Consider the following 15414-nt stretch of genomic DNA (forward strand, 5'->3'; position numbering starts at 1 on the left):
GTTTTCTTTTAAAGTCCAGAGCAGATGAGAGCCATAAGGAGACAGAGGGTTTCATTTACTCTCAGGACATAATTGTGCCAGTGAACTAATGAGTCTCCTGGACCTTATGTTGCTCTGGCTTCGATGTAAGAGCAACTCTAATGGGCATGCAGCACTTCCTATCCGTCAAGTGTCTGGACAATAGGCCCCTCGTATGGATTAGAGAGATCTGGCAAGAAAAAGAGGTCATCACTGTACCTAGCACAGACAAGAAACCTGGCTAATTAATGTACTTCCTACAATGGCTAAACAAAAGCAGACACACAGAGAAATGTTAATTTTATTGCAGAAACTCTTAGCCTGTGGCTGAAACACATTTTTAAAACGATTGTAATTCCACAGGAAAAAAATATTTCTCATTTCCCAAGTGTATGTGTTTTTATAGATGTAAAGGTTGTTCTTTAAAACTGTATGTGATTTTGGTGTTGCACTTTGCCTGTTTTATCCTTCAATAAAGCTGGCAGATGTAGAAATGTTTTTAGACAATTATGAAGCAAATGCTAAGAGTTCATGGCAGCACTGCTTAACTTCAGCCATGTAGCAAAAGGTACAGTTGAATTCAGCTTGTAAAAATCCTACTGTTGTGTCCTGCAGAAAACTTGCAACAGGGATTTTCATTCAAGCTAGGGGCTCTAGTTACACTGTCTTAAAGCAAGAGCAGATACTGCCACCTAGACACATTCCAATGCTGTGGTTAACTTCATGTCGGCTTTTCTTACTCTGAAATCAAGAACAAATAATAGTGCTTGATATAATGGATGATAAAGAATTATTTAAAACTGATTTAATTTGGGGGGGGAGAAGACATTCATGTTTTGACAAAGATTTTTATTAACTAGGATTTTATTCGTTTTTTTCATTTTTAATTAAATTTTTTTATTCATTTTACATACCCATCACAGATTCCCCCTCTTCCCTCCTCTCATCCCTCCAGCCCCCCATCCCCCCATTCCCTCCTACAAGAAGGTATGGTCTCTCATGGGGAGTCAGCAGAGCCTAGTATATTCAGTAGAGGCAGGTCCAGGCCCCTCCCCCTGCCTCAAGGCTGTGCAAGGTATCCCACCATAGGTCTTGGGCTCCAGAAAGCCAGCTCATGCACCAGGGATGGATCTTGATCCTACTGCGAGGGGGGGGCCCTTAAGCAGATCAAGCTACACCACTGTCTCAATATGTGGAGGGCCAGGGCCAGTCCTATGGAGGGTCCACAGCTGTTGGACTAAATTTCATGAGTTCCCACTAGCTTGGTTTGGTTGTCACTGTAGGTTTCTCCATCATGATCTTGATGCCCCTTGCTCATAGAATACCTCTTCTCTCTCTTTGACTGGACTCCTGGAGCTTGGCCTGGTGCTTGGCTGTGGATCTCTGCATCTGCTTCCTAAATGCAGACGCTAAGTGACTCTTGTAACAGAAAACAAGAATGTCACAGTACTGAAATCATGAAGTAGATGTAGGAGTGAGCCAAAGGCTTCTTTCTGCTTTTCTTCTTTACTGAGGCCACTGTTTGATTACTTTGGGAGGAGGAAGGGATTACTTAACCATTCACAAGTGAAAACACCAGTAGGTTTGTTTAATGAGTAAAGTAACATCACATAATAAACAAGATTTTAAAGACTATTACATTACAATTTGTTCTGATTTACCTCTTGGCAAACAAAGGAAACTAACTTCTCCACTTTTATACTAATAGCAAAGGAAATATTGTCCTTTCTTTCGACAGGGATCCAGTCATAATGCGTCTTTGTATATCTCAACAGGCTCATACAGGTCTTCCTCCTTGTCTTTGGACTCTTTTTCTCCTTCAAAACTCATTTTATTTTCTTCTGTTACTCCTAAAATGTTTTCAATATCATCAATGGTACTCTGTGAATAACAGTAAAAAAAATATTTATTACTTTAAAGATTTCTTATAACATCTAGCCCTCAAGTATTTATTATCCCTTTTTGGAGTTAAGCATGGTTTAGATCAATTCTGCTCAAATTGTGTTCCACTCAATGGCACCCATCCACATATTACTGATTATTAGACTTGCTGATGTGAGTTTAAAAAAAAAATGAGCTAGAAGCCAGGTGATGGCGGCACATGCCTTTAATCCTAGTACTTGGGAAGCAGAGGCAGGTGGATCTCTGTGAGTTTAAGGCCAGCCTGGTCTACAGAGTGAGTTCCAGGACAGCCAGGGCTATACAGAGAAACCCTGTTTTGAAAAACAAAACAAACAAAAAAGAGATAGAACTCAAAATTTTTATATCCTAGAATTTTTATATACATTAAGTCTAACAATGAAAACATTAGGTTTATATTTTGCATATCTTCAGGTTTATTTTAATTTTATTTTTCTAGTCAACTTGGTGTATCAGAAAAAAAGCATTAATCCATGATAGGTCAGAAAAAAATGGAGAAGTAACAGTCTAAGACACTTTAAAAGGAGGGCTGGTAAGCTGAAAGACTATTTTCATTGTTTTCTGGGAACAAAACTGACACCTTGCTGTTTTCCTTTATGTGTATTAAGGAATTGTCTACATAGTATATGAGACATCTCTTTATAGTGTAGTAGGCAAACATACTGTGTAAGTTCATAGCATCTTTATCATCCCAGATTGGAACCTTGTGCCCATTAGCACTTGTTCTCCCTCTCTTCCCTTTTCCCCAGCCCCTGGCAACCACCATCCCATCTCCTGTCTATGGATTGGCTTGCTTTGCTCGCTCCATATAATGAAATCATACAGGACTTATCTTTCTTTTCTTTTTTTTTTGGGGGGGGGGGTTTTGAGACAGGGTTTCTCTGTGTAGCTTTGTGCCTTTGCTGGATCTCGCTCTGTAGACCAGGCTGGCCTCGAACTCACAAAGATCCGCCTGCCTCTGCCTCCCGAGTGCTGGGATTAAAGGCGTGCACCACCACCGCCCGGCTTTAACTGTTTTTTTTTTTTTTTTTTTTTTTTGCTTTGTTTTGTTTTGTTTTTCAAGACAGGGTTTCTCTGTGTAGTTTTGCGCCTTTCCTGGAACTCACTTTGTAGACCAGGCTGGCCTCGAACTCACAGAGATCCGCCTGCCTCTGCCTCCCGAGTGCTGGGATTAAAGGCGTGCACCACCACCGCCCGGCCCAGGACTTATCTTTCTATGACTGGTTTCTTTCACTTAGCACAATGTCTTCAACATTCATCCATGTCGTAATATATACACTGTCAACACATTTTACTTCTTTTATGGCTGAACAATATTCCACAGTATTCCATTATATGACTATTGTTCATATACTGTAATGGAATTCACTATTTTTCTCACTGACATACATTTGGGTTGTTTATACTTTTTAGTTATTATGAATCATGCTTCAATGAACCTTAATGTACAAATACATGTTTTTTTATTATTTGATATATGTATCTAAGAATAGAATTATTGGATCATATGGTAACTTTTATATTTAATTTATTAAGGAATTACCAAACTCTTTTACAACATTATGTGAAGGTTCCAGTTCCCATTTTCCCCAAATCTTTGCAAATGTTTGTTATTTCTTTAATTTTTGATCATAGCCACTTTAGCTAGGTATGGTCTTGATTTGTATTTCATTAATGTCTTGTGATGTTTATTCATACATTGGTCATTTGTATATCTACTTTGAAGACATATCTATTCAAATTCTTTGCTTGCATTTTAACTGGGTTTTTTGCATTTCTATTATTGTGTTAGAAGAGTATTTTTATATACCCTGATATTATAGGCTTCTCAAATATATACTTTGCAAATCTTTTACCATATTCTATGTTTTATTTGATAAAATCCAAATAATTTATTTTTACTTTGATCACATTTGCTTTTGTCATCACAGCTAATAAATCATGGCTGATCCAAAGTCATGAAGACTTATACCTGTGTTTCCTCCTATGTACCAGGTAGTTTTACTTCTTCTATTTCAGCTGTTGATCCATCTTAAGAACTTTTTGGAAAGGGTACCTTGGAGAATTCCAACCTTATTATTTATAGGTTTTGTTTGTTCCAACACTTTATATTAAAAAGACTATTTTTTCTTCCACTGAATTGTTTTAGTACCGTTTTAGAAATTAATTGATCATAAAGTATGGGTTTATTTCTGTTATCCCCATCTCATCCTATTATATATACATATATATGTAGTTTATTTAGCTCACAACTTTGGAGACTGCAAGTCCAGGATTGGTACCACTATCAATACAGCCTTTGACCCCTTAGCTACATCACATCAAAGCAGACGGCACTGTAGTAGGAACTCTACTTAGCTGGAAGAGATCTCACGGTGAGTCAGGAAGCCCAGAAAGTGGGGAGAGGCCAGTCTTGCTCTCCTGCAAGGACTAAACAGTATTCTATGAGAATTGCATCAGTCTCTTCCAAACGGGATTTCTCCACTAGCTCCATCTCTTAAAAGTTTTACCACATCTCATATCATATCACTGGGAAACTGGAGGTCAAGCTTCCACCACAGGAACCACTGGGAAACACATTCAAACTGTATCCAAATCAGTGTAGATCTCTTGGTAACTGTGATTACTTATGCAGCAGTGAGCCTTGTGTGAAGAGACACATTCTTGGGCCTCATTATCCCAAACCAAAGATTCTGATTTTGTTAATTTGGGTAGAGCCCAGGAATCTGTTCTTAGGGACTCTGGTAATGAAACACAAGTTACTTTTCAAAATTACTAACTCTGAAGTTCAAGTTGACTGTGACTATTACTTGATTTCTTAAAAAAAGAGATACTATTGATCAGCAGCTAGAAAGGGTGGGCTTGTCTTTGAACTATAGGATTGCAGCACAAAAAGTTCAGAAGCACCAGTTTATTCTAATTTGTTCATTTTAGATAATTTTTACTTTATTTTTGTCAAATTTTCTCGGTCATGATGTGCAAAAACCAATGGTCAGTCTCTTAGGTCTTAAATCACTTTAAAGAATGAAGCATTGTTATTAAAGGGGTTAAACCCTAGCTTGAGTGAAAAAAAAGAGATTAGTGTTTCATATGTAGCTTGCGATTTCTATTTAAGAGAAAAATGACATGTGGTGTCCATTTGAATCCTTAGAGTTATGTGATCCACTAAAATACTGCTAAGGCCTAGGCTGGGAGTCAGATTAAAAACTTGCTCATCAGGACCACACCATCAGCTCTTTTTAGCAGTTGTCTTCTGCATTCTAGAACTTGGAGACTTTGGATCTTTAGAGGCCATATGGAGGTTTAAAGAGGCTAGTGGTGAAGGTCCACCTCCCTTTGTAGAAATGGAGTGGGTGGATGGCCCACATAGGTGCTTGGATTTTTCTTCCCCTTCTCTTTAACTAGCACTGTTCTTCTTGAGTTTGAGGGCTGTCTGGCTCTAGAAACTAGGCTCCCCAGGAATCACTCTAGCCAGACATGCATTATGTGAAGTGCAGAGAGGTACACCATAAATTAGTTACAGTCTTGATTTGGGTTCCATTGTGACGTTTCAGCTTCACCTCCAACATCAGAGAGTTCTGTTGTCTTATGAGCCTGGCTTTCAAAATGGCAGCGAGTTAAAGCAAGTCTACTATATTTCAAAGAAAAAGTTTCAAACTATTAAATTTAACTAACGGGTTCAATGGGAACCTTACAAAATTGACCCTGCTCATTGTAAAATGTGTACGGTTTACAAGAAAAAAAAAAAGATGGTTTAGCACTTGTTTACAATACAGCATGAGGTATTTTCAGCCCTTGTATAGAAATTAACCAGGATCGTTAGTTAATTAACACCTCACCTTAAAATTGGTCTCGCCTTGCATATTAGGTGCTGATATTTCTTGATGGATGATGAAGAGATTGCGAGCAAAGGTCATGAGGACCCCCTGGAGATCCACACCGATTGTTCTGTTAATGATATCCAAACAAATGAGTTTACCAGCGATTCTCCTCACATGCTTAAAAACAATCGCCCTCTCATTTGTACCGCTGGTGATGGAATTTAATGAGTATTTTCAATCTCACAAGGTGGCAATCTTCAGGGAGATATGAAAGATGAGACTCCATTTTAACTTGTCAACAGAAAGTATTTGTGTAATAAATATTTTTTATTAATCAACTTAGCAGAATATAGCAATAGGTTCAGACATTTCTAGTAAAAGGTTTCTACTAAGCTAGGACAGGAGAGCTGATTTGACAAAGAATCATTGCTAAGTGTCATTTGTGTCTAACAATTTTCTTATCTATACAGACATTTGCATCTCTGGCTTCCAGAGGCTTGTCTGAGTTTTCTTTTCTACTTCGTGTTAACAAGTAATTTCTGCTGCTTATGAGTAACTCATGTTCAAAGACACATGTCTCCATTCATGAACAGCTACTGTTATTCTATACCATTTATACCATGGCCAGAGAACATGTCAAATGAGTAGATTATTGTTTAACATGAGAAAATCCTGAGAATTTTCTATTTTTTAAGACCATATCAAGGGAAAAAACAAAAAAGGTTAGGTGTGTGTGTATTGGTGTTATTATTATTTTAGATAGGGTCACATTATGTAGTCCTGGCTGGACTAGAACTCACAGAGATCTGCCTGCCGTGTGCTGGGATTAATGGCATGTGCCACTATGTCTAGCATGAGTGGATTAATTTTTAATAAGTAATACTCTTAAGGGATCTAACACTTAAGTGAAGGAAGAGGCCCCTTAAGTCAGCCACAGGAATGAAGGCAAAACTGGGGCTGCTTCCACAGCCCCTCCTGAGAACAAGCCCTGAAATCAGAGCTTCCTGCTTCCTAAACGTGGAGGGCAGGTTTTTTGGGTGTGTGTGTGTGTGTGTGTGTGTGTGTGTGTGTGTGTGTGTGTGTGTGTGTGTGTGTGTCTTGCCATTGGCTAACTTGTGGAAGCTACTTAACTCCGAGTTTTCATTTCCTTTTCTACAGTGACTGACTTGGACCAAATCAGTGACTCTGAGCTTTTTGAGTTATAGTCCCCAAACCCAAGGAAAAGCCTACCCCTTCTATGGAAAACAATTCATAGCTCTTCATTTAAAAAAATAAATAAGCTGCTGATGGTGGCGCACGCCTTTAATCCCAGCACTTGGAAGGATCATGCTGGCCTGCTCATGATACATAGTGAGTTCTAGGACAGTCAGGGCTACCATAAGCAAACACAAAAGAAAATAAGTAATAGTCAAAAATCAACTCCAGACTGAGTAATTTTGAAAAGTAATTTGTGTTTAATTACCAGAGTTAAGTGTTAGACACTAAGTTCTTAGGGCAACAGATTCCTGGTGTCTAAGAAGATTAACAATGTCAAATCTGGGTTTGGACATCTAAGAATGTCTGTTTTCACTAAGCTCCTTGGCATTTTTCATGTACATATTAAAAATAGAGATCCACTTAAAAATTTTGTAGGCATATGTGTGCATGTGTAGATGTATGTGTGCACAAATGGTTTAATGCCTTCTCTACTAATTCATTTTAAGAATTTTCTTCATATTTCCCTTCCTTGGAATTTCTCCAATTATATATTCCAGAAATATCCCAGAATAAACGGAGTTGTGGTGAGGTTTTCCCAGAAAAGTCAGACCACAGATGTCTGGTCTGAGGGTCATCCACTCTTGAACTGTCTCCCATTTTTCCTAAAGGGGTGATTGACTGGTACTCCATACCTGGCATGACATGATTTCAGTAAAGCTGAACATGCCGAGCCATCTCCTGAAAATCTTTTATTAAAGTACTAGAGAAAATTAAAGAGCATCTTTCTCTTTCTGTGTAAATTGTATAAAATGAGACCATCTCCTGGACACTGCTTCTGAAATAACCTTTTCTCAACTGTCCATGTTCACAGCTTAGTACAATTCCTTTTGTGTAGCTGTTATTCTACCCTCCATTCAGCTAGATACAAGTGAGAATTGTAAGGACATCTGGAATCTTCTCTAATATTCAGAAAAAGTAAATCAAAAATTCTGTAAAAGAGTAAAAGGAAATTCTGTACAAACATAAACAGTGATGTCCCCTAGTTCACAAAAGTCCCATAATCATTACATAGCTAGGTTTCCTCAGTAAACCTGCCACTTACTGTAACTTTAGTGAATACAAGTCTAGGGTGAGGATTACTGGATAGATGACCTGCTTTGGGACCCAAACAAGTCACATATCTTTTCTAAGCCTGTTTCCCATCTATAATAAGAGTGTTGCTTAGTCACCAGGGCCCTTCCCTGCTCTGACATTTTCTAGCTCGTGATTGTAGTAAGGGATAGAAAATGAAGGGGCATACAACATAGTGGAGAAGGCAGTAGAATCTGAAGTCCATTTCAGTGGTGGTCTTTCTGTAGAATGTCTGAGTAGCAATGACTTCCTAGGAAGTACACTGATAGGACTATTTCTGCTGCTGAAGCTGGGATGCAGGTAAAGGTGTAGGGACAGCTAGGTGAGTTCCACTTGGCTACCAGTCTGATGATTTTTTCTGTGGGCCTCAGTATCAAATCTACCTTTCTGATAGCTTGATGACGGGGAACTTGGTCATCAAAGTCCCTTATAGCTCTTAAATTCTGTAGTGATTTTCCTCTTGCCTGGTACTTCTAAGCCTAGGGACCCACCTGCATAAATCTTCCTGTGGCCCACATGCCAGTAGCTTTTCCTATCCCCTATTAATACTTCCCCATGTCATTCTGTCAGTTTTGGGACACAAATCCTGCTCCTGACACTGGGTGCCACTTGCTGACAAACTGTCTTCATGCCAGCCCCCTACTGATCTGCATCTCCCAAAGTGGCCTCATTTTTAAGATCTTACGGTCATGTTCCCCCTTTATGACTTTCAGATTGTCTGTCTACTCTTTGTGGTTTTTGCTAATGGTGAGAGCTTGTTGCCTCAGATGACCTATTCACCTGAATCCTAGATCTGGATTTGGCTCCCCTACCTGGCTCTCCCACCATATCCCATGTGCATGAGGGTTTGTCTAGTTGCAGCCCTAGGGCAGCTTGTCCTTAGTAGTTCACCTTTTATGCCAGCTGGTGGACAGTAAGAGTTCATATTTCTAGTTCTTGTAATAAACAAATGCATTTGCCTGAGTTCCTGAGCTTAAAAATGTACTTGGAGCTTGCATCTTTCCCATCTAATTAGACTCCTACTCTAGAAAATACTTATTTTTATTAGCTTGCTAACATCAAATCCAATTGACTGCTTTGTTTACCTAGTCATGGTAGTTGCCTTGTTGTTTTTGACCTGCTGCTGACCTAGCATCACAGTGGCACATCTGTGGAGTGTAGACATATAGGTTAGGGGCTCACAGCAAGGAAGGAGCTAAGAGATAGGATATCACTGGGAAGCAGAAGGCAGCTCCTTTCTTACTTCTTGTTATTGTGGATGTAAATACCTGGACAGATGAAATGGACACGTTTGTGTAGATGTTACAGATAGAGGCCTCATTTCTGGCATCACAGCACTAGATTAAACTGTAGCCACATTCTAGCTCCAAAGGAGAAGAAACAGCACTTCCATGACTGTAAAAACATTGGTGGGGGTGAGTGGCTCTGTCATCAGGACTCTGCTCAACATTCACATTCCCTGAGAAGACCGCGTCTGAACCCAAACTGGCTCCAACCCTACTTTGGAAGAACATCTGCCCAGGTCACCAGAGCATTTTTCTAAGCATTCCATAATGACAACTAGCTTTTCACAATTGGGTCATCTGAGCTGGCTCCCTATCAATAATATTTGAGCCTTGTATGTGTATGAGTTTATGTTAAGCATAGACTCCTACCTGATAATTAGGATAACTATATATAGGAACCTGACACCAACATCTACAGGCATTTTGTGAAGTACTAGAGAATCCAAATAAAACAAGATAAATCAGCATGCTGATTAAAACTCAAGAGAAGCATCAATCTTGTTGGTGTTATAGACAATTTTTTTAGCTTATTACATATCATAGACATACTTCATACTTACAACATGCCCAATTTGTATCTCTTCAGAGGTTCATATAATATAAAAACAGTTCCTTGTCTGTCCTATAAGGTTTCAGTGAGAAGAAAACAAACAGCATATTTTTACAGGAAGCAAAGACAATATAGTTTACCATGGACATTAAGACTGACCAGAATTGAAATCTAGAGCTACCTTCAAGTACCATTAAAGGGGGTTGCCTCCAGAAAAGGGAGGCAGTATGCTCTAGGGTGGTGATTTTATTTAGTATATTCCTTACAACACCTACATCAGAATCATCTATTACACCTGTTAAGATGAGCTTCCGGGCATCAGCGAAACTTAGAATCCTTGGACTTTGCCTTTTAGGGCCTTCTTGGGTGATAATCAAAAATTGAGAACCACTGTTATAAGAGCAATCCATAAAAAAGAAAAAGGTGTGTGTGTGTGTGTGTGTGTGTGTGTGTGTGTGTGTTTGAAAAGGAATTTGAGGGTGAAGGAGATAGCTCAAGTGGTTAAATGCCTACCTTACATTCCTGAGGACCAGAGCTTGACACCAAGAACTGACACATTATAAAAGCTGGTTGAAGGGGCACACATGACCCAGCACCTAGCACTGGGAGATGGAGACAAGTTGACCCCTGGGGTTTTCTGGCCGGCCAGCCTGGCTTAATTGGTGAGTTCCAGTTTAGTCAGAGACTGGGGAATAATAGGCAAGGTTGTCCCTCTGGCCTCCACACCATATACCCACACATGTACATGTACCTGCATGCACATACATGAAAATGAACATGTGCATACATATAGACACAGAAAAGAATTTGAGTTTCAGTGGGAAATCACATGTAGTATAGCACACCCTAGTACTTTTTGACATAGATTTTGTAAGACATTTTATAGCCTGCAAGTGATGGCTTGAAATACTGTCTTTGCTGATTTGAAAAAGAATGGTCCCCTTAGGCTCACATGTTTGAATGCTTGGTTCCCAGTTGGTGGGACTATTTTGGGAAGGCTTAGGAGGTGTGGCCTTGTTGGAGGAGGTATGTTACTGGGGATGGGATTTGAGGTTTTAAAAGCCCACATCAGGCCAATACACACTCCCTCCTTCCCTCTCTTCCTCCTCTATCCCCCCTCTCTCTCTGTCTCTCTCTCTGTCTGTCTCTGTCTCTGTCTCTCTCTCTCTCTCTGCCTCCTGCTTGTGGATCAGACATAAGCTCTCAGCTACTGCTTCCAGCACCATGTCTGCCCACTGCCATGCTCCCCACCACAGTGGTTATGAACTCACCCTCTCAAACTGTAAGCAAGCACCTAATTAAATGCTTTTTTCTGTAAGTGTTGCCTTGGTCATGGGATCTCTTCACAGCAAAAGAACAGTAACTAAGACAGAAGTTGGTACCAGGGAGTGGTGTATTGCTGTGACAGGCCTGATCACGTGGGTTGTTGGAAGAATGTGGACTTTGGGATTTAGGATTAGGAAAATGGTTGAATGCTATAAATAGGGATTAACAGCTATCTTAATAAGAACTTGGAAGACAGTAGTGGTGAGAGTAATGTGAACTGTGGAGGCCCAGCTTAAGAGGTTTCAGGAGGGAACAATGTTAGCAACTGGGCTAGAGACCATTCTCTTGATGTTTTGGTAAAGAACATGGCTTTTTTTTTTCCTGCCCCGTCCAAAAAGAAATCTGCTGGAGGCTAAATTGAAGTGTTTTGGAGTAATACCATTGGCAGAGGAGATTTCAAGACATTTTAATATTGACTGTGTCATGTGGTTATTAGTGATTACTCTTATGCAGATCTACAACTAAAAATGCAAGCAGGGAAAAAGAAATACAAACTGTACAGTTTAAGGAGAGAAAGAACATTAGGAAATTCAATGTTAGAACCTTGGTTTGTCCTGGAAGAGATGAGAAGGAATGGAATAAAGGGAATGGTGCCCTCAGGGCAAGACCCTACTCAGCTAAGCTTCCAATTTATAAAACAGAAATGCCTAAGGAATCTTCTCCTAAGCAAAAGAAAGCTTATGCAACAAAGGAAAGCATTCACAGATCAACAGTAACTAAGACACATTTAGTTTAAATTAAAGTTTAGTTTTTAAAGACTTCAACATTCAGAAGTTTAGTGCAGAATTTGAGAAATGGATGGCTCAGTGGTTAAGAGTGTACACTGCTTTTGCAAAAAACCTTAGATCTGTTACCAGCACTTACTTTAGGTAGCTCACAACTGACTATAACTCCAGTTCCAGGGAATCCAAGGGCCGTCCTTTGGCCTGTGAGGGCACCTGCACCGGGAATATACCCCCCCACACACACACACAAGAACAAACCCACACACAGACACACAGACACAAAATCACTGCACTTACAGGAACATGCTCAAACATACATATACATAATTAGAAGTAAATATAAGGACCAATCTGAGTTCTTGTCCTCTCAGCCTTCTTTTCTAGCCTATCTCCATTCCTTTCTGTCATCCACCAGCCTGTCACAGAAGCACTCTCTACCAAGGACTCCACAGCCACCACAGTTTTCTAGGATCCAGAGATGGCAGCAACAACCAAAAATGGAACATCCACCCAACAAGACCAGATATTGGCATCAAGAAACATCTTAAACATCATAAGTCCAGATGCGAAGATCCCAGTGTAAAACCACAAACACGAACAGCCAAGACAATATGCCTCCTCCAGAAGTCTTTAACCCTATTACAGTAGACCTGAGAAATGCAGTATTGCTGAAGCACAAGACAAGGACTTCAAGATAGCAATTATGAATATATTCAAGGACCTTAAAGAGAATGTGAATAAATCCCTTAATGAAGTCTGTGAAAACACAAACAGTTGAGTGAAATAATGAAAGTAAAATAGAGAAATAGAGTCATTAAAGAAAACCCAAGCTGAAATAAAACTAGAAATGAAAATTGTAGGATGTCAAACAAAAACCCTTAGAGGTAAGCCTCACCAACAGATTACAAAACATAGAAGAAAGAATCCAAGGTGTTAGAAGCAAGGTAAAAGAAATGGATAGCTCTGCCAAAAAAATGTTAAACCCAAAAAATAATCCAGGCACAAAACATCCAGGAAATCAGGGACACTATGAAAGGACCAAATCTATGAATAATAAGGATAGAGGAAGGAGAAGAAACTCAGTTCAAAGGCATGGAAAATATTTTTAACAGTGTCATAGAAAATTTCCCTAGTCTAAAGGAGTTACCTATCAAGGTAAAAGAAGTATACAGAACACCAAAATGACAGGACCAGAAAAGAAATTCCCCACAACACATAATTATCAAAACACTAAATGTACAGAACAAAGAAAGAATATTAAAAGCTTCAAGGAAAAAAGACCAAGTAGCGTATAAAGGCAGGCCCATTAGATAACATCTGACTTCTCAATGGAGACTCTGACAACCAGAAGGCCTGTACAGACATTCTACAAACGATAAGAGACCACAGATGCTAGCCAACACTACTATTCCCTGCAAAACTATCAATCACAATCAAGGAAGAAAGAAAAGTATTCCATGATTAAAACGCATTTTAGCAGTTTTTAATCTACCAATCCAGCTCTACAGAAGGCACTAGAAGGAAACCTTCAGTTTGAAGAGGTTAACCACACCCAAGAAGACACAAGGAATAAATATAATCCCAGAACAGTAATTCAGAAGTAGCGGGGGGGGGGGGGGGGGGGGGGGGGGGGGGGGGGGGCATGCGGGGAAGGATGATAAAATAACAGGAATGACTAAAACTGCTCACTGAGAACTCTCAATATCAGTGGTCTCAGTTACCCTAATAAAAGGACACAGAGTAACAGATTGGATTAGAAAAAAGGATCTTTGTGTTTCATTCAGGAAATATACCTCACCATCAAGAAATAGACCCAAGAAGCAGGCAGCTGTAACCATTTTAATATCTGACAAAATAGGCTTCAAACCAAAACTAATCAGAAAAGATTGGAAATGATATTATATACTCATCAATGATACATACTCATCAAAGGAAAAGTCCACCCAGAATGTTTTGTAATTCTAAACATTTATGCACCAAACACAAGGACACCCAAGTTCATAAAAGAAACACTACTACCGCTGAAACCACATATTAACCCTCACACAGTGATAGTGGGTGACTTCAATAACTCACTCCAGCCAATAGACAGGTCATTCAGGCAAAAACTAAACAGAGAAATGCTGGAGCTCAATAACATCATAAATCAAATAGGCCTAGCAAACATATTCAGATATTTTTACCCAAGCACAAAAAATATACTTTTTTAGCTGCTCCTGGAGCTTTCTCCTAAATTGACCATATCCTTGGGCTATTTATTGATTTTTAACCTCCTTTTCTGGGAATTAAATCCACAGGCAACAGAGCTTTTCTTCCATAGTTTAAAGTATGATTTAATCGTTGTGCGCCGTCCATAGGTCCTATTGAAAAGCCATCAGTCCCATTGGACCAGTGATCAGACAGTTGATGGGCTATTGTGTTTTTATCTACTTTTAAGATTTTATCTTTCTTTTAATCTTCAAAACTATACGAAGTTTCAAGGTGTGGTTATCTTTAAATATACCTTGCCTATCATTTGTAGTATTTGTGGAATGTGTAATTCTATATAATTCACCACTTTTGGAAAGTTCTTGTCAGTATTTATTTCAAGTTTCCTCATCTCTTGAGACACTAGTTATATGCATGTTACTTTTTATGTTTTGTTTTGTTTCATTTTCCACATCTCTCCAGTCTGTTTCTGTGTTGTCATTATTTTCCTTCTCTGTAATTTTGAATATTTCCCACGACCTGTTCTCTAGTTCAGTAATCATTTTGACTGTGTTGTTTTTCCTATTACATTACTGTAGAAAATTACTAGGGTCAACTTTTGTGACAGTTTTTAGTTCTGTAATTTTTACTTGACTTCTAAAAAGCAGATTCAGGGCTTCTGTGAAATTACCTTGTTAGTCTAAAAACATATCCTCTTATTTTCTTGAATATTAATCATAGTTATTTTAGAGTTTCAGTCTGATAACTTAAATATTGGATCTCTTGTGGACACTTTGTTTTTCTATTTGCTTTCAATTCTTTAGTCCTGTCCTTTTAGTACATCTTATGATTTTTACTAGATTCTGGTAACTTAAAAAACTGCAAAGGCTCTGTATCAGCAGTTCTCAATCTGTGGGTCATGGTGACCCCTGTGGCAAACCTCTATCTCCAAAAATATTTACATTATGATTCATAACGGTATCAAAATTGAAGTTATGGAGTAGCAATGAAAGTAACTTTGTGGTTGCGGGGGCAGTCACCACAACATGAGGTATTATAGGGTCGCAGCACTAGGAAGGTTGATCACCACTGCCCTAGATGGTGTTATTGTTCAGCATGATAGATTCTAGTTTGTTTTTGTCAGAGAATTGGCAGTTCATCCACATATACCAGGGGCAGAGTTTAGAATGCAGTTTCTCCATCCTCCTTGTGTTTGGTCTTTTACCGTAGGCAAATGCCCTTCCTCTCATGCT

The 15414-nt window shown here is 39.1% G+C and overlaps 1 protein-coding gene and 1 long non-coding RNA gene across 2 annotated transcripts in view; one reads left to right on the forward strand and one right to left on the reverse strand.

Moving 5' to 3' along the window:
- The window catches only part of LOC128125802 (uncharacterized), a 96311-nt gene that overhangs the window by 24010 nt on the left and 56887 nt on the right, over positions 1–15414 (forward strand). The gene's annotated exons all lie outside the window — the stretch shown is intronic.
- The window catches only part of Iqch (IQ motif containing H), a 184749-nt gene continuing 170359 nt past the window's right edge, over positions 1025–15414 (reverse strand). The window contains exons 20-22 of the mRNA XM_052763476.1: positions 9934–9995; positions 5778–5886; positions 1025–1899 (exon numbers count right to left, since the gene is read on the reverse strand). Coding sequence (XP_052619436.1) covers positions 1765–1899; positions 5778–5886; positions 9934–9995 — 306 coding nt within the window. The 3' untranslated portion in view covers positions 1025–1764. The remainder of the gene's footprint in view (positions 1900–5777; positions 5887–9933; positions 9996–15414) is intronic.

Source organism: Peromyscus californicus, unplaced genomic scaffold (assembly GCF_007827085.1).
Source record: "Peromyscus californicus insignis strain IS unplaced genomic scaffold, ASM782708v3 Scaffold_11__1_contigs__length_118956290, whole genome shotgun sequence".
In the NCBI taxonomy this organism is placed as follows: domain Eukaryota; kingdom Metazoa; phylum Chordata; class Mammalia; order Rodentia; family Cricetidae; genus Peromyscus; species Peromyscus californicus.